The sequence below is a fragment of the Malaclemys terrapin genome, chromosome 6, assembly GCF_027887155.1.
Source record: "Malaclemys terrapin pileata isolate rMalTer1 chromosome 6, rMalTer1.hap1, whole genome shotgun sequence".
Lineage (NCBI taxonomy): Eukaryota > Metazoa > Chordata > Testudines > Emydidae > Malaclemys > Malaclemys terrapin.
This window is the reverse complement of record NC_071510.1, coordinates 73,348,749-73,368,155: the sequence shown is the minus strand read 5'-3', so window position 1 is coordinate 73,368,155 and position 19,407 is coordinate 73,348,749. Positions and strand designations below refer to the sequence as shown.

Below are 19,407 nucleotides of genomic sequence, written 5' to 3'. Positions count from 1 at the left end.
AATTTCCAACCTGGTCCCAGCTATCTTGCTGCTGGGACCCTGCCACGTTCCCCTCGTATGAGGATTAAGGCTAGAAAAGGAGGGTGGTTGGCTCCTCATCATACCAGACATAGGAGCTGCAAATTTCCCTTCCTCGGCTTCCTTAAGGGATGCTTTCTTTTAAATCCTTTTCCAATCCACTTTATCCAATGACTGTATCCTTCCATAACGAGTGCCTGCACTGGACGTCTGCCACAAGTTTTACGTACTATGTTCCTACATCATAACCTAACCTCCTGCCCCACCCCACCGGGTCCCAGACCCACTGCGGGAAAAGAAAACCCTGCCCACTCCCTTCCCACCCTGGCCATTCTGGCAATGAGAGAAAAATTCCTTCCCAGCCCCCAAGGAAATAGGGCGACTAGCATAATTCCCACAGCAGGTCATGAGGAAACTCTGTTCTTTTCAGATCCCACGGGTGGGAGGGTGAGTGCTGCCAGCCCAACCCATGTGAAAGACAGCTTCCACTGTTGCACGGGTGTAGATACTCCCCACTCTTCCAGTCAGCTGGAAGGGCAGTGCCCTCCTCTCCCGGGTCCAAACACTACTTGCTCTCTCTCCCCCCATGCCTGGCTCCATCCAGGTAAACAACCCGCAGACAAGGATCCAGCACATACAGTTGCAATGAGCACAATGTAGCCCTTAGATCCTAAGGTTCTTGTGGCAGGAATACACCTGTGTGTGCTTTGTAAAGTACTCTATACATCTGTGTTGCTCTTTAGGCAACAAATACTACTAATAACATTGCCACTCTTTTCCTTCCCTTAATATATCATTAGAAAGACAAGTATCAGAGGGGTAGCCGTGTTAGTCTGAATCTGTAAAAAGCAACAGAGGGTCCTGTGGCACCTTTGAGACGAACAGAAGTATTGGGAGCATAAGCTTTCGTGGGTAAGAACCTCACTACTTCAGATGAAAGACATTAACTTATTCCAAACAACCTCTTTCTCAGTGCAGGAAGGCTATCACTGGATAGAGCTCTTGATCTGACGCAATATCTCCAACATGAATCCAGTAACATAGTACTTCTGCAAGGCCTGGGTTACCTGGCAGGGATCTATCGCATGATGGAGAGAAGAAATATTTCCGATGTCACAGAAAGCCTCAAGGTTCACTGTTAAGAATCTAACCATATAGTTTTATGCATGTATTTGTTCATTAACTTTAATCTGTATTTGTTTTGATGACACTTCTTGGTGACACTGAAGAGTGGAAAGATGGATACCACCTTCTTTGTAACTAGAACAGCTGTTACCTGTTAATATAATTATGCATATTTTGATACACTTATGAAATATGGAAACACTGCTCTTAATGCAGAGTTTACTGCTTTTATTAGAACTTTGGAATATGCTCAGGATGGCAGATTTCATTGCTTGTAAATGAACTGTGCCATGTTCTCTCTGCAGCGGTACATCCTGCAGCATTTTAAGCTGGTGATTGACAGGCAGACCTGGAGTGATGAGGGCTCCATCTCCGATAGAATGCTACGTTCTGCTCTCCTCGAGCTTGCGTGTGATCTGCAATATCCTCCCTGTTTCCAGAAGGCAAATGAGCTTTTCAGCAAGTGGATGGAATCGGGTGGAAATTTAACGTAAATAATTTGTATTCTTCCTTATGTTCTTTTTTGCTTAGTTTTTTTTTTTTTACCGTATTTTTAGGTTGTTCTCCAACATAAGATTTGGAGAAAAAGCAATTTATTGTAAACTAAATAGGAAACTGTTGTTTCCTGAAATGAAACAGTAACTGAAAATCTTATGTTCTAGAGTAAAGGTGTTATATACATCATATTGTCATGTAACCCATGCTTACTCATTGTGTCTGTCTGTCCCTGTCTACTGGCTGGACCATACACAGGTCTAGGAGTCTGTACTGCCTTTGAGCTTACAGACCACAGTTTCTTAGCTCAGGCAGTAGCTCACAGTTTTAGACCCAGAGGTTCTGGGCTCAGTTCCCCATTGTTGACATCTCATCCAGGGCATTATATTACAATAGCATAAAATCCTTTTCTGGCTAAGTACTCTTTAGCTGTTTGATATTTTCTTCCCACTTCGTTATTATTATTATTATTATTATTATTAATAGTAGTATTTTATTTATTATCTGTTTCGAGTAGCACTCACAATGTGCAAATTGCTGTAAAAACATAAAGGAAAGTATAGTCCCTGTTTTGAAAAAATTGACCCACTCTGGCCCTGATCCTGCATTGGGATCTACAAGTGAAGACCCCTGCATCCATGCAAAATTCCATTGATTTCAAGTGGACTCCATAGAGGAGAAGGGTCTGTGTCAGTATAAAGCAACAGAGAGTCCTGTGGCACCTTTAAGACTAACAGATGCATTGGAGCATAAGCTTTCATGGGTGAATGCCCACTTCGTCGGATGCATGGGCATTCACCCACGAAAGCTTATGCTCCAATACATCTATTAGTCTTAAAGGTGCCACAGGACTCTCTGTTGCTTTTTACAGATCCAGACTAACACAGCTACCCCTCTGATACTGTGTCAGTATAGTCCATTGTAAGATCAGGGCTTGCTTTTTCAGCCATTTAATTGACTTTAATTCAGCTATTAAAAACCCTACATCACAAATCTGAATAAAACTCTATTTCTTATATTCTTGATTATTTAGTAACGTTCCTTCTGATGTCCTGGAGACTGTGTATTCTGTTGGATCTAAAACAGCTGAAGGCTGGAATTTTCTTTTGGAGAGATATAAAGTGTCCATGTCTGGTGCTGAACAGGGAAAGATCTGTTCAGCTTTGGCAAGCTGCAAAGATGGTGCAAAACTAACAAGGTAGGAATTGTAACATGGGATGACTGTTTACTCACGTATTCTTCTTTCACTGTATAGTTAAATTGGTGCTCATGAATCTCAAAATGAACTAGTCAAAGCCTACTCATCTGAAAGTTGTAGCTGCTTGACACACGTTTTTACTTGTTTTTTATGTATACACCTTGATTTCTGAGCATGACAGAGAGGAAAGGTGGGTAAGGTAATATTTTTTTATTGAATAAACTTCTGTAAGTGAAAGGGACAAGCTTTTATTTTTGTTTCCACCAACAGAAGCTGGTCCACTAAAAGCTATTACCTTGCCCACCTTATCTCTCTAATATCCTGGGACCAACATGGCTACAACACCAGTGCAAACAACAATAGAGGACTCATGATATGCTAAATCTCTTAGGAAGATAATAGCAGCCATTTGTCCTTAAATGAATCCCTTATGAAAAGTTACAAACTGGATATATGTCTTTTTTTACTTCCCTATATACCTGTTTTCCATCATGATAATATGATAGTTAAGAGAATGAACAGGAAGAATCAATCTTCATCTGGCCTATTATTCCGAGCCACTGGTCCAAGGGAATAAGTGTTCAAAGCTGGTGTCAGGTTGTAGGGAGCCAGTAGCTATGAGCCCTTGAAGCATTTCATAATGTTTGAGATAAAACTGACAATGAGAAGTTACACAAAACAATTTCCTGTAAGTGCAAGTAACCAAGAAATACTTCATTTTTTTTATCCTGGCTGAGATCACATTAGAGGCCTGATCTTTCAAAACTTGCTAGCATATATCCATATATAAATATATAACCTAGCCTTTTCTTGGTTTCCTGGGGCTGTTTTTTGATGCTTTAGGTTGCTGGAGCTTGCAATGGAGGGACATATTATCAAGACTCAAGATCTGTCATCAGTTATCTATAGTGTCAGCACAAATCCAGCTGGACAACATCTTGCATGGAAGTTTGTAAAGAAAAATTGGAGCAAACTGCTAGAAAAGTTAGTATTTGTAACTGACAAAAACTGATTTGTTTTTATTGGAAACAGCATGTTTAGGCCAGGGGACTGAGAGTCAAGAGTGATAGTGTCTAGTCTCAGCTCTGCTGCTGACTCATTGTGTTACATTGGGCAAGGAACTTCACTGCCCCGTGACTCAGTTTCCCCTCTGAAAAAGGAGGATAATACTTAACCACCTTTGCACAGAGCTTTGAGATCTCTGAATGGAAAGTGCTATATAAATGCTGACTATCTCTGTTATATTGAGTTTTAACTTTTGAATTTTTGTCTTGATTTTGAAAAGTTCTATTATAAAGATGAGCAAGCATCTGTAATTCCTCTTCTTAACTGAGTTTTCAATCTCAGAATCACTGATACTGGGTAGAGAAGAACGATAGTAAACTCAGGGAACCATGATATGAAAAGTTGTGCTCTAATCCTGCATTATAAATAAATAAATAAATAAATTTTGGAGAGACATTGTGGAGAGACTATTCCAGAAAGTGTGAGGGAACAATAAAAAAAGCTATTGAGGCAGTGAGTGCACACTGCAGCCACGGAGCAGGCATTTAGGGCAGTCCTGCCTGCCTCTTCTCCTCACTGGCTGGAGAGCCCTGAATAAACAAGAACCTTTTTAGAGGTGGTGTAGTTAGAATATGCAAGTGAGTGCATTGGGTTCAACCTTGAGCTGGGAGAAATTTTTTGGACAAAACTTTTTTTTGGTGAAAAATGCAGATTTGGCAACACCAAAACTTCAAATTCTTGTTGGTTTTGCAGAATTGTTTTGATGTGGAAAAATACCAACCAAACAAAACATTTTAGAAAAAAAATGAAACTTTTTGTTTTGACATTTGTCAAACAAAATGTTTGGATATTTTAGTTTGAAACAACTTTTTGTTTGGAAATGTCCTTTAATTTTTATTTTATTTTTTTTAAACGTCACCAAAAGTCTCACAATTGAAACAAAGTATTTATTTTGTTTTGAGTCCAATTTTGTTTTGAGTCCAATTCAACTCAAATAATTCTTTTCAACTTTTTGAGTTAATTCTTTTGAAACTTTTGGTGTGACCCAAAACAAATGTTAAAAAATGTATCTGAATTGTCAGCAAACCAAAATCTCAGTTATTCACACCTCTCTAGTCCAGACACTCCATGCGTAGCTGTGTAGTGGTTGCTGTATTCCAATGTGCAGGTGGGGTTGGGTCTAGGCTGAGCATGGGGAGGGGGTTCTGGATGTGTGACTGTGAGAGTCCACTTGCCATCCCTCTCCACTGATGAATGGGAAGTGGGGGCACAGCAGCTTTTTGACTAGCCCTGATGCTAAGGCAGTAGCTGCAGAGCAGTATTGCTGCCACTCCAAGGCCTGGAGAGAAGACTGTGGAAAGCTCCTAACAGCAGAAACACAGAAACCTATAATGGGGATTTACAGGAAAGACCGGAAATAATAGGCACATCCTCCCACAGGGGCTAAGCACTCAGCACTTCCAGGCACAAGAGACCAAGAATAGAAATTGAACCTGACTCTTGTGTGGCAATGAAGAGTAATATTTACAAGCCACTAGCCTGAACTGATATTAATATGTATTGCTATAGATCACGTTTATTGCTACTAACATTTTACATGGAGATACATTAATAAGGTCTGTAATTTTCTCCTCTTTTTCCTCAGATTTCCTCTGGGGTCCTTCTCAATCAGAACGATTATAATTGGAGCAACAGCACAGTTTTCTTCAAAACAAGAGCTGGAAGAGGTTAGTCTGAGGCCAAAAGTAAAACAGGTGTCATCTGCATTCTCGTTGCTACTTAAATCATTGTCCTTCTTGCTGCATTTTGAGTTTTTGGATTTTTACTAGGTGTCAGCACGCTCTAAGTGTAAAGCCTCATAAGACTGTATTTGTGACAGAGGCAGGGTACTTTTGGTCCCAAGTACAATAAGAGGCTAGCTCCAGCTTCCCTGTGGATGCTGGGGAAAGAGCTATAAGAAGGGCTCATGGGAAGAGAGGACTGTGTGCCCAAGTATTGAGTGAACCCCAGGCTGAGTAAACTTATTAGGCTTGTTTTGCTTATTGAAATTGTTTTTTAAATTATGCCATTTACACCTGCTGATCAAAACTGCTTTATTTCTGCTCAGCCACCCCACCCAGTCTGCCCATGAAATATACTGTAATGTGTAAATGTTAGTGTTCAACTATATAAAATTGTATTGCAATCCAAGACCTGCCCCATACCATGTCCTCTAAAACGATCTCTGAGTGTTAGGTTTTGTTTTGTGAGTCAGTGGGAATTGCGGTTGTTCGGCACTTGGCAAGATTAGGCCCTAAAGGAATAATCTCCAACACCACTGCAAATAGTTTTAGAATTTCTCTAGAACTATACATCCCACTTTCATTTTGGCCTGATCCTGCACCTTTGAAATCAATGGGAACAGTGTTGGGTCCTGAATGTGGATTTCTATCATGTGAAATGTTCAAGTAGTGTAATGTGGCGCTTTATGTTCTGTACTGAGGCTTGGCTTTTGGCGTGATCTCCAGCACCGCACTTGGCACTAGGCCCCAGGTGGTGCCTCTTACCCCACTCCCCATCCCTCCAAAATATGTCCTTTGGCAAACACTGCAGAATGGAACCAGCCAGAGACTCTAGCCAGTCTGGAAGTAGCCAAAGCAGGAACCTTGGGACATTCAGAGACCTTTCTACACCTTTTATTGCATTTCCTCTGCTCCTGTACTGATTGGCTGTTTGCTCCAAATCTCTCCCTCCTTCTTCACCTCAGCTTCACTCCACACCTGCCCTTATTCTCTTGTCTCCTGCCCTGTCCTCACTTCCCTTCCCTTTTCTTTCCATTTAGCTTATGCCCTCCTACATAAATCCACCCCCCAAAACATCATGTCACTAACATGAAGTTTGCTGCCATTACATTGTTCGTTCTGCTTGTGTGTTCTAACCCTCACTCTGCCCTGTGCCTGTCTCGTCTATTTAGATTTTAAGCTTTTCGGGGCATGGACTGTCTGCTACTCTGTTTGTGCAGTGCCTAGCACAATGGGGACCCATTCTCCATTGGTCCTTAACAATGCTTATTATGGCAGTGCTTGTTAATAATAAGTTCAGTGTGTCTCAGAGAAAACACAATGTAAATTGAGGTTATGGTCCAGGGTAGTAACACTGTACACTGAATCATGTTAGAGCTCTTTTTTAGGCTGTACACTCTTGGGACCGGGATTTATCACTTAGTTTTCTGTAAGTAGTATGCCTATGTAAACCACTGGTTAGTGTATGTTACAGGTCCTCCCGTGTGCCAGATCCGCAGAAGATATGTATTTGTTACAGCCCTAGCTAGGAAGCCTTGATTCTTTAGTCCAAGGTGTTGCAGCTCAGGCTTATAGCCCTGGAGGTCGCCCCTTCAGTCTCTAGTTTGTTGGCCAAGGTGGGGGCTGTCACACTTACAGATGTCACAATGGTAATAGTGAGCTTTTTCAAAAGTAAAAACTATCTCTAATGTCATTATTTTCTTCAGATCTGATCGTAACCTTTTTAATTGATATCTTATATAGGTGAAGTTGTTTTTTGAATCCGTAAAGGAGGAAGTGTCACAGCTGAGAGCACCCCAGATTGCCGTGGAGAATATTGAGAAGAATATAAAATGGCTGGAGAGAAATTTAGTTACATTAACAAAATGGATATTAGAGAATCTTAAGTAAAGCTGCTTGAGATCAGATGAAAGAGTGCAGTATTACTGTGTGCTTTAAAATAACACAATTAAAATCAAACTAGATATTTTTTCCTCTGAACAGGTGCATAATTGCTACAGTACTTTACTGAACATCAGTCTTGTTGAATTATGCAGTTCATTTAATGAAAACCTTCCTGACATCTGATCATTTATTTTTATGAAATTTGGACTGCCATGTTTACACTGGTTTTGCATTTGTCTTTATATGTGGTTCTGTTTGGATATTTAGGTGTTTAAGCCAATTGAAGGACTGTAGTTATAGACTTGGCAGAGTGTGTGTATGTGCATGTGTGTGTGTTTTTGATTTCACAAGAACCTTGTAAAATTAACTTTGAAGTCCCACGGTGGGATACATATGTAACTTAGGACTTCTACTAAATTTCTTAACAGCTGCATAGAACCTAGCCCTGCCACTGTGTGCCTTACTTATTGTTCTTAGTCAGTGATTTCCTCTGTTCCCTAAAAAAGCAGCTTTCCCCAGGTTTTGCCTTTGGCAGTTTAAGAAACATAAAACAACTTCTATCAAAGACAAAATGCTGTGTAAGGGTCATGATAGATGAAAACAACTTAGTTTCATTTAAAAAAGCCTCACAATAAGCATATATCTATGTTTTTAGATTCCTCTAGCATAGAAATTGTATGTCTCTTAGGCAAATCCAAAATCAAGGATTTTTTTTAAGAGACCAAAATATTTCACAGGTGTGGGATAAATGTTTAGCTAAGAAACTGGAACAAAATACTACTGTATGTTTAGATAATATTGGAGACTGTGACATGAAACAAATTGTAATAAAAAATCCAACATTAAGCTTGACATCCTCAGGGAAGCAAATCTAGGACCCTTTTCGAAGGCTCTTGGTTGGCCCTCTTTCCTTCAAGGCCCAAGATTTAATGAGTGACTCCAAACCATGTCATACTGCTGTGCCAGGTGCACTGGGTAACAGAGAGGGTGGCCCAGATCCTCAAAGGTATTTGGGTGCCTATCTCTCATTGAAATCCATGGGAGTTAGGTGCCTATTTACTTTGGAGGATCTGGGCTTATGTCCTGAACTGGGATGTGTGTTCATGGAGGAAATTAGGAGAAATAGTAGACTGTGAGGATGGGGAATCTGCAATTGTCTATGATAAAGGGGATCATGTCTTGATTCTCCATGGGGCTTAAGTTAACACTCCAGAACACTCTGTCAGCACATATCTTATACTTCACGCTGTGCAGCACTGGAGCATGAGCAGTACACAGCGCTATAGCAGCACAACTTTCAACCTGCCCTGGTCGAGCTGGGGAACTCCCATGCACTGGGGACTCCTGTGACTCTCATATAGCAGCATTGTCTGAATGAGTCCTGGTCTCAGGTCTACTATTTTACTGTTCGTTATCTTATGTTAAAACTAATGGGACTTGTGAGCAGGCCCTGAGAAAATATCTCACGGTTTAACCCTGCCTTATTTCAGTGGAAGTTGTGAGCATTCAGCACTGTGTAGGATTGGGCCCTCAAGAGTTTTAATTTGGAGTTGGGCTTTTTTTTCCTCAAACACACATTGTGGGATGAGTTAAGGACAGAGGATTAGCCTTACCTTTGAATTTCTAGGCTTTCTAGGGCTTGACACTTAAGTAAAATTCCATTGACAACAGCTGCCGTGCTGATCATTTCTGTTCTAAATATGGGACTGCCAGGCTGATCAGTGCATCGAAAACTGCATCGCTTAAATATCAATAAATTATAACTGATCTACTGTACCCGAGAGAGAAGCTTTGGAAGCATTTCTGTGGCAGTGACTGGTTCCATGGCTGCCACTATTGCTGTCTGGCAGTAGGAGTACCTGGAAAACTCTTTAAAATACCCACTATTCACATCATTTGCATTCCCTAGATTTCACCCTTATATCGTTGCCATGTATTACCTCACATTACACTCTGCTCAGCCATAAGAGTTGGCTCACAGTGCTGAGTTGTGTGCATTTGTCTCTGAGCTATGCAGAAGGCTTTTGGAATAGCTACTGAGTAAACACTGTTTGTTGATCAATAGCACTTTTGCTTTTCTTTTTTGTTTGTTTTTGTAGAACTCAGCAACCTTTAGGACTGTGCCTTTACACTGCAAATCCCTGAGGCAAGGGGGGTGTCTTTCTTTTTGTACAAAGCCAACTACATTGTTGTTCAATAAATAAATAAATTCAGTCTGATGGGTTTTTTTTGTTTTTTTGTTTTTTTGCTTTGCAGCTACTAGACTTTGAAATACTGGGGAGTTAATTCTGATTGCAGAATAGTTGCTTTATTTTCAAGTCAGTCATTATGGGCTACTGAATTCTTGAAATAAAAGCTCTTCCAGACAATAACACTTCTTAATAGACAAAAAAGAAAAAAACATACTTGCTTGTTTGTGACATGTGAAAACCAGCTTCCCAGATCAAATGGTTCCTATTGTCAGGATTAGTTTTCCACAGAGACTGGAAAACTCCTTGGAAATAAATGGGAACAGTAAATCAGTTATGACTGAAAGCTGTTTTCGATTTTTCTATCATAAGCCTATGATCTGTGGCTGCTATCAGTATAGGCTTTATTCACTCTGGTATTATAATTTTCTGTCTTACTGAAAGAGTTGGGGCACCATTGGTCATTGTGAAGGATTCTGTGCTGTTAAACCACACAAGATAGTAGGATGGGCGCACACAGCTTGCTTTGACTTAGTGTGATTATCATGAGCTGTATTTGGTGAACAAACTCCGGAAACCCCCTGGTGGCTGCCTCCGAGTGAAAACAAAAGTGAAAATAAAAGCAGCACAATTCAAGGCTGCAGAAGCAAATGGGAGATCGTGATATACAGACGTTTCCATGTGTTTGCTTTAAAAAAAATCTAAAGCTGTTTTTGCAGAAAAGATGTGATCAGACAGGAACATGCCATGGACCATGTAAGAGAGCAGCACTGAAGGGGGGGGGAGGGGGCTGTGTGTGGGGAGGAGGGTTCATTCTGTGCTTGCGGAAGAAGCTCTGTTAGTAGAAACTACCTGTCATGGCTTTCCTGCTCCTATTTCAATACAGCCCTCAGCCATCTTTTAAACAACGTGGTGTATGTACCACATAGAAATATTCCACTTTCAATGCTTTAATATTTATTTTTTGGCCTGTTTTTCTTAAACTAATATAAATGAATCATTAAAAAAAATTAATGTGCAGTTTTTATTACAATCTTCTTTTAGGAGGTTTATTAAGCTGTTTTATTCTCTTTTGCAGCTTTCTAAACTTTTATGAGAGCGCTCCACTGTCCAGATACTTGCCTGCTAAACCACATGAATTAAGTGAGCAGAGAACCTTGCTTGAGCCCTCTGCCCCTTAGCAAATTGGCCACATTCACACCTCTGCAATTCCTGGTAGTTTAACCTTGATACAGTGGACAAGGGAACGATTTGGTAAGAAGAGTGAGGTGGTCTCATAGACAGGCACCAACGACCATTTTAGCAGCTGCATAGCTGTCCAGAATGCAGCTGCTAAAATTACACCACTAAATAAAGATTTGCTGTGAGAAATGACACATTGCTGTGAGTACCTTATTCCACAAGTCCTGTCTCCAGGTTAAGAGGAAATAGATGTGGGAGTTGAAGTCTTCCTCTTGTCCCCTGCAAATATCATAATCTCAGACAAATGCAAAATTTTTCTTCCAGGTCTGCTGACCTTCAGGACCTGCTGTGAGGTATAGATTTTTAGGAAAGCTGACAATGAATGAAGCAAGTATCAAGGGTGCTTAGGGAAAGTGGGGAATAATTATTTTTTCTTGCTACATCTTTTTTTTATATAAACATTAACCCTACAGTATATTTATTTTGATATGTTGATCTAGGCTTCAATTCAGCAAGGCACTTAAGCACATGTTTAATTTCAAGCACATGAATAGTCTCTGCGGGGATAGGGCTTTATTGTATTTTCAAACAATTGTCTGAGGCACTTAGGGTACATCTACAGTGTGATAAAAGGCCCGGGTCGCAGCTGTGGCTGGCTTGGGCCTGCAGGGTTTGGGCTGCGGGGCTATACAATTACAGGGTAGACTTTCAGGTTTGGGCTGGAAGCTAAGCTCTATGCTCCAGCAGATGAGCCCCTTGAGCGTGAGTCAACTGACCCAGATCAGTGGCGGGGGGTTTTATTGCAATGTAGATACACCCATAGAGTTTCAAATACCTCTTGTCATTTTAAACATTTAAATACATGTAAACTGAGCCTTCATTGTCTGTGTGGTTTATGCAGGAAGCTGGATTATTACAACTAAAGTGAGGCTCTGACTTTTCTTACAGTTAAGACACCTGTTTATTTTTCTCTAGATGAGAATTCATTAATGGAAAACTACATTACTGCCAGTGCATGATGCATCCTAAGCAAACAATATTTTCAAGACCTGGAAGTTTTAGCCAGAAGAAGCTACAGTTTTTTCTTTTGTTCTAGAGAGGATCTTTCGATGCATGCATTTGCAATGGCTAGTCACTGTAGAATATGTTCACTGGTATTAGTGCTGCAGCTATTACACATTTATTCTCTGGGAATTTGTGGATTTAAACATCAAACAGATAAAGACAATGTAACTTCCCCTACCAATGGCAAGCTATTTCCTTGGAATAAGATGAGGCTTCCTGATATGGTAGTCCCAATCCAATATGACCTCTGTGTTCACCCTAATCTTACTACTGTACATTTTACTGGACTGGAGAGGATAGAGATCTTTGTGAGAGAGAATACTAGATTTATCATCTTGCACAGCAAAGGCCTTGAAATCACCAGTGCAGTTCTTCTGCCCAAAGATGACTTGGGGTCCAGTAAACCAGGAAAACAGCTTCAAGTTTTAGAACATCCTGCACATGAGCAAATTGCCCTGCAGGCTCCGGAAGTATTAACAGCTGGCCAGCGGTTCCTGGTTGTCATAGAGTTTCATGCAAGACTGGCGGATGGCTTTGATGGATTTTACAAAAGTACTTACAAAACTCGTGATGGGGAAACAAGGTAAGGAGTCTCTTTGAAGTTTTCTGGAGAGACAAGGTGGGTGAGGTAATATCTTTTATTGGACCAACTTCTGTTGGTGAGAGAGACACTTTCAAACCACACAGAGCTCTTCTTCAAGTCTCTAATATCTTGGTACTGACACAGCTACAACTACACTGAATAAAGTTTTATAGGTACTTATGCCCTGACCTCAAAGTTTTATTTTTGCCTTATATCACTGTTAATGGTAATTGTATGTTTTCCTGGGATGTGACCTGTATGAAAGCAAAGTGATTAGCCCCAACTTTCAATGAAAATGCTAACTAAAAAGCAGAAGGCGTGCAGCTCAGGTGGGATCTGTGCAAAATCAGTCTGGGGGGAATTAGCTCCCTGAACAAAGAGCAGTATGGGGTTCTTCTCTTCTGTTGGGCTTGGGGCATGGTGTGCAATGCTCTGTTCAGCAGGAACCCTGCTGGACCAATTAGGAGTGCTATTGCTGTGCTCTGAAGGGAGTCTGGTTCTGTTCTCTTGGGTCAGAGGAAGGACGGTAGCTGTTATGTGGTGCCTCAAAGGACTATACACTGGGGAGCAATAGGTGGCCATCTGTGAGTGATGGGAAAAGCCCTCCCTGAGCAAAAATTCAATGAAAGTGCGATGGATAAAAACGATAGCTGCAAAGTCTTGTATTACCTTGTATAGCTTTTGATTCCAAGTTGAGGGCCTCACTTATATTGGATGGCTTAGATCAGCATTTCCCAAATGGGGGGTTGCGATATGTGTGTGCTGCGTGGTGAGAGGTGGCTGCATGCCTCGCTCAGCCGGTTGCCACCACCTCACTGTGTGTGCCAAGCAGTGAGAGGTGCTGCGACTCCTGGAGGCACTCACTCTGCGCACCAAGGTGGCAGCGGCCAGCAGAGCGGGGTTTGCAGCTGCTGTTGTGCCAACCCTCCGGGCAGGAGGAGGGGCACTGACCTGCACCCGAAGGTACTAGCACCATTCAGGGCATTGTTTTTAGCAGCCTTTTTGCTTACAGGCAGCATTTCAAAATATACAATCTAGACTGGCTAAACCAGACTCTTACTAGATGAAGGCAAAAGTGGGGAAGGAAAAGGACTTGTGGGGAGGAGTCTTATATCCCAGGCGGTGGTCAAGATTTAGCCACAACAGTAGAGGTGCCTATCATGGCTATCATGACATTTTATGAACTTTCACTCACTTCTCTAAATTTGTAGACCCCATTATTACAACAGGCCTCCTTGGTTCAGTAACCCTGCCTGTGGGGCTCCCTTGTTGAGATCCTTATTGAGCAAAACAGGTAAGCACACACTTAGGTCCATCCCTTTTCAACAAAACACAATTCACGTGCTTTTTAAACAATTGCTTTGATTTAGTTTGTATGGGTGCCAGAATTATTATCTTTATCTGTGAGTCACAAAGCACATTCATTCAGTGTCAAAGGTCTCCTCAATTGAAGGTGTTAATTTATAAAAGCAAGTCACAAATCTGATGATGAGCATTCCCGACTGAATGTAATCATGTAACTGTTGTCAGCACAGGGGCTGATTTTCATTTTTCCGGGTGGGTCCTCCTCTCCTGCTCTGCCCCAAGGCTCCACCTCGTCCTGCCCACACTCTGTCCCCTCCCCCCCAGCACCTTCCACCCATCACCAAACAGCTGATCGGTGGGTGGCTGTTGGGTATTGAGCACCCACTATTTTTCTTCTGTGGGTGCTCCAGCCTGGGGCAACCAAGGAGTCAGCACTTATGGTTGTCAGAGTGACCAAACCTGATCAAGAAGTTTAGTTCTAAATTATTTAAAGTTACATCTACCAGCTGACCAATTCTGTAAAATAGTCATGGTGCCTGCAATATACATTTCCCCCCACGACACGCGCATCTATTATTTTTCCTTCTGGGTAACAAATGGATTTCAAGTGATAATGTACAATTGGGTACTGACACTGGAACAAAGTGGGCAGAGATCCCAAAACATTCAAGAAAATCTATAATTTTTACTGGTATTTGAGCCATATTTTAACCAATAAAAAAAGCATAAAAGCACTGTTTAGAAACTCTATTCTTATAACACTTGCTATATCAAGGTCTAAACATGTTGCAGGCTAAGATACAAAATTAGTGTCATTCTTGATTTCATGTTTAACTTGGATGAATTTGTTTCTGTATGTTATGTCTCACAGGATAATAGCTACTACGGATTTTGAGCCTACCTCAGCAAGAATGGCTTTTCCATGCTTCGATGAACCATCTTTCAAAGCCAACTTTGCCATCACGATAAGGAGAGAAAGAAAACACATTGCATTATCCAACATGCCAAAGGTAAGATTTTGTTAAAGGATTGATGATGTAGTCACATTAACCGCTCTTAATGTTCAGTTCCTAATTCTTATTTTTGATTAACTGAAGTTCTGTTCAGGAAATGTTTTTTCCTGCTGAAAATTTAGATAAAAATGAAAAAAAAATGTTTTTGTTGATATTTTCAGGAGAAAATATCAAATGTTTATCCAAAAAACAAAACTCCCCAACTGAAACTGTTGATAGTTTTCAGTTTTCCAATTTTCTGATGAGAAATATCAAAACTTTTTGAGGAAAGCAGACCCTTTCCATGAAAATATTTTAGTCAAAAATTCAATTTTTCATCGGAAAAATTATTTTGAAAGAAAATTTTAGACCAGCCCTGTGTAAAACAGAATACATTGTAGACCAAAGACAATCTTGTGCTGCAAAGCCTTATGGATTTGGTCAACTACATGCACCTGTATAGTTCTGTTGAAGTCAATGGGACTATTCATATGTGTATAGCTAATCACTTATGTAAGTGTAGCAGCAGTGTACCCAGTTTGGCATTGGGCTTGTCCACTGCCTTAGTTTACCTTCTTCCTTAGTCAATCAGATGCCCACAACTGGAGCCTTTTTATCAACTCATCTTTTTGGGTATCTGGTTTCTTAATATAAATTAACAGCTGAGCTTTACATTGTTCAGCTCTCATCCCCAGGGTCACTCGTTCCTTCCAGCCCTTTGCCAGGGCATCACCATCCTTATAGTCCATTCTCCTTATATTCTTCCCTCCTAGGCTTCACAGTCCCTTACAGCGCTTTCCTTCTCGGGCTTTCCCGCTGTGGGCTCCCCCTCCTTGCAGGTCTCTCACCCTTCTAAGCTAAGCCAAGCCATATATTTCCCTAATATCCAGCAGTGGGTCTCCTGGCTGTCACATGACCTTGCAGGACTACAGTTCCCCAGATCACTCAGGATGTGTGCCAACAGGCTTGCTTTTAAAAGGGCCAAGCTTTGGAACAGAGTTGACTGGCTCTGGGCCACCATTACCCTTCAAGAGGAAAGACTATCTTGTTCAGAATCGGGGCCCACAACTTTAAGCTCCTCAGCGCAGGGACTTTATCATCATATTTGTATGGGCAGGGTCTAGCACACTGTTGTTGCTGCCAGCATGCAAATAATGAATAATTTTTCCTGGTATAACTTTATTGAACCGTGGGTTGATTTTGGTCTGCCAGCTGTTAAATAGGTTACTCACGGTATCAATCTATTGGTTTGTGGGAAGTTTTAATGGAAGAACATTGCTTCTTTTCCAATTTGCAGATTAAAACAATTGAACTTGAAGGAGGCCTGTTGGAAGATCATTTTGATGTGACTGTGAAAATGAGCACTTACCTTGTAGCCTACATAGTTTGTGATTTTAAGTCTGTGCAGGCCACAACATCATCAGGAATCAAGGTGAGTTCAGGTTTCAGCATGGCCAATAACTAAGGTTATTTTAGGGCTTGACATTTTTTGATTAGAGCAGTGAGGTTTACAGGCAATGAGGAGAGAGACTTAAAATGTGAAATCATATACCCAGGAAGAGGAAATAGACAACATAGTTACAAATCAGTGGATGTAACCAAACAGCTACACTTATTGCATTAAAGCAAGTTAATTTCCACCTTTTCTGCCTAATATCATTTATAATAAAGCTTGTGCCTGGTACCAAGTCCTGGAGTTGCTGCAGAGAAAGTATGTGATTGAGATGATGGGAGGGGAATTGATCCAAACATGATTGCTATCTTAAGAATTGATCTATAAAATGAGGAAGTTTGGGAATCACTGTTGTAATCAATTTTCACAGGTATCCATCTACGCATCACCTGACAAATGGAGCCAGACACATTATGCCTTAGAAGTAGCAGTGAAACTACTGGAATTTTATGAGAAGTACTTTGATATTAGCTTTCCCTTACCAAAACTGGGTAAGTCAAACATCAATATCAGTACAGTTCATATATAACTCTTTCAGTCACAGAATTTCTGTTTAATTTCTCTTTTCTCACACAAAACTAAGTGAGAAATTCAAAATGTTATTCTAGCTAAGAAAAGCCAACATGTTATATGAAAGATTATGTTTTGCAATAGAGTGGTTATAGGCTTCTGCATAGTTTGGCTGAAATCATAATGTTTTTCCTTATTAGGGCAAAATTCTGTTCTCTGATCTGTACCTTGGATAAACCCAAAAGTCTTTAATTAACTATGTGAGAACAATCAAATATGAGACTCATGCAGAATATTGGAGTGGGAAGTTATCCTCTTGAAATAATGGAGCAACTGAAAGGACTTGGAGAACCTGAGATTCCACTACAGCGTAATCTCATTTATCTGAATGCCCTGGAAGGCAAATTAATAGATTTAGATAATCAAGGGAATTTTCAGTGTAATTAATAAACTATAGTGCATTGGCTCCTGTTTCAGTTAACTAGGAGTTTCCAGTAATTGAAGTTTGGCTAATCAAATTTGTACTGTATTTAAAAAATCCTCCTGTTGTGTCCTCAGTTATGGCAACTCCTTAAATCAAGGTACTGAGCCTTGCTAAGTACACAAGTATGTGCCCAATTCTGCAAATGCTTACTCTTGAGAATAGAGCAGTGGTGCCCAAACTTTTCCTCACGCCCCCTCCCTTACCCGTAATGGAATGGGTCCATGCCCCTCCAGGCCGGGAGCAGAGTCGTGGCCAGGTTGGGGCCAGCAGCCAAGAGTGGGAGCCAGGGGCCTACAGCCAAGCTGTGGCCAGGAGCAGGGGCCGGGGCCACAGCTGCAGATGGAGGCTGGGGGCGGGGGCAGAGCGGTGCTGGGTGGCGCTCCCTCCCCACTCCCCCAACTCCCTACCCCATGGGGACTGGCCCGGGCCCCGCTGCGCCTCCCTGGATGTTCCACAATTTGGGGACCACTGGAAAAGAGGTTTCTAGAATTATATTGAGCTCCCTGTAAAACCTGAGAAGGATTCTCTTGGGTCGTTCTCTTCTTTGATTGATCCACAGCCCTGGTCAGGAGTCCTTTGTGACTGCAAAACCTACTGTTGATAGTTAGGTTTTTCATAGCACATGACTCAGCACTTCAAATCTGTTGTGCTCCTTCATAATTAAAAGTAGTTTAGGTTTTTTTAAAAAAGACTATTGGACCTCAGTCAAACTAGCCTTTGAATCAAGATTAGATTTTGCAAGGGGAAAGCTATACTGAAATCAAGTAAATAATGAACTCTCATAGAACTAAATTTCTATCAGCACGGATATTGAAAAATTACAGAAGAACAAGACTCATGAGGGTTCTCATCCTCTCCTCATCTGCGGGAGATATGGAGACAAAAAACAACTCTGCAGAGCAACGAGAGCAAAGCAGCAGGGAGAGAGGCAGACCAAAGAGATTCAGCAGCAGCAACAGCAGAAGTGCTCAGAACAATGGCAGCCTTTATTTAGCTTTTTACTTGGAGTAGTGTTAGCTGAAAAGCTTCGTTGTAATGGACCTTTTTAATGCCCAGATCAAATATGGAGCTAGCTTGCAAATGAGATAATAAATATTAAAAGCTCATGGTTCATGGTACTGGCTTGGCAAGAAGCAGATCATTCACCCTTGACAAATAATCTTTCTTCTGGAGATAATACTCTTCTATTAAATTTTTGGTTTTCCTTTCCTTCCTGGAAGTCTCATAACTTTTAGAAGAGGGATTTTTTTTTTTTTTGAGCAAGTCACTCCCTCTCATACAAGATGTGCAGTATTTCATGTAAGACAAGCCAATCTAAATAGAAAAATAAACTCGTAACATTACATTTTACAAAATTGTTTACTCTAGGAGCTATAGGAGGACATAGTATGTTTGCCAACTTGATTGCTTAGCTAGAAAGGACCACCTGAATGTGCAAATGTAACCAGGATTCATAGGGCTGATGGTAAGACATTTGCATTTCATACAGGTAACACACTCAGAATCTAAGGCCTTGTCTACACTACGAGAGTAGTTCGATTTTACTTAAATCGAATTTTTGGAATCGATATTGCAAAGTCGAACGTGTGTGTCCACACTAAGGACAGTAATTCGACTTTGTGAGTCCACACTAACGGGGAAAGCGTCGACATTGGAAGTGGTGCACTGTGGTCAGCTATCCCACAGTTCCCGGAGTCCCCGCTGCCCATTGGAATTCTGGGTGGAGCCGCAAATGCCTTCTGGGTAAAAAAAAGGTGTCCAGGGTGCTTTTGGGTAACTGTCGTCATCCGTCCATCACTCCCGCCCTCCCTCCCTGAAAGCGCCGGCGGGAAATCAGTTCGCGCACTTTTCTAGTCAGTGACAGCGCGGACGCCACAGCACTGCGAGCATGGAGCCTGCTGCAACCATCACTGCAGTTGTGGCCGCTCTCAACGCCTCGCAACTTATCATACACCTTTCCCTGAGGCAGATGCAGAAAAGTCAGGCGAGGAGGCTACGTCAACGCGGTGATGGCCTGAAGTCTGAGAGTAGCACAGACCTCTCAGAAAGCAGGGGACCCAGCGCCGAGAACATCACGGTGGCAATGGGTCATGTTGATGCCGTCGAAAGGAGATTCTGGGCACGGGAAACAAGCACTG

General features: G+C 41.4%; 2 protein-coding genes across 3 annotated transcripts in view; both read left to right on the top strand.

Annotated features, from left to right (window-relative positions):
• The window catches only part of LOC128839235 (endoplasmic reticulum aminopeptidase 2-like), a 34,588-nt gene extending 24,863 nt beyond the window's left edge, over positions 1–9,725 (top strand). For both annotated transcript variants that reach the window (XM_054032043.1, XM_054032042.1), the window contains exons 14-19: positions 992–1,148; positions 1,449–1,633; positions 2,672–2,836; positions 3,680–3,820; positions 5,487–5,568; positions 7,366–9,725. In XM_054032043.1, coding sequence (XP_053888018.1) covers positions 992–1,148; positions 1,449–1,633; positions 2,672–2,836; positions 3,680–3,820; positions 5,487–5,568; positions 7,366–7,512 — 877 coding nt within the window. In that variant the 3' untranslated portion in view covers positions 7,513–9,725. The remainder of the gene's footprint in view (positions 1–991; positions 1,149–1,448; positions 1,634–2,671; positions 2,837–3,679; positions 3,821–5,486; positions 5,569–7,365) is intronic.
• A 68-nt stretch (positions 9,726–9,793) lies between these two features.
• Positions 9,794–19,407, top strand: part of LOC128839233 (endoplasmic reticulum aminopeptidase 2-like) — a 40,128-nt gene continuing 30,514 nt past the window's right edge. The window contains exons 1-5 of the mRNA XM_054032040.1: positions 9,794–10,451; positions 11,853–12,525; positions 14,702–14,840; positions 16,120–16,254; positions 16,646–16,766. Of these exons, the coding sequence (XP_053888015.1) occupies positions 11,987–12,525; positions 14,702–14,840; positions 16,120–16,254; positions 16,646–16,766 (934 nt within the window). The 5' untranslated portion in view covers positions 9,794–10,451; positions 11,853–11,986. The remainder of the gene's footprint in view (positions 10,452–11,852; positions 12,526–14,701; positions 14,841–16,119; positions 16,255–16,645; positions 16,767–19,407) is intronic.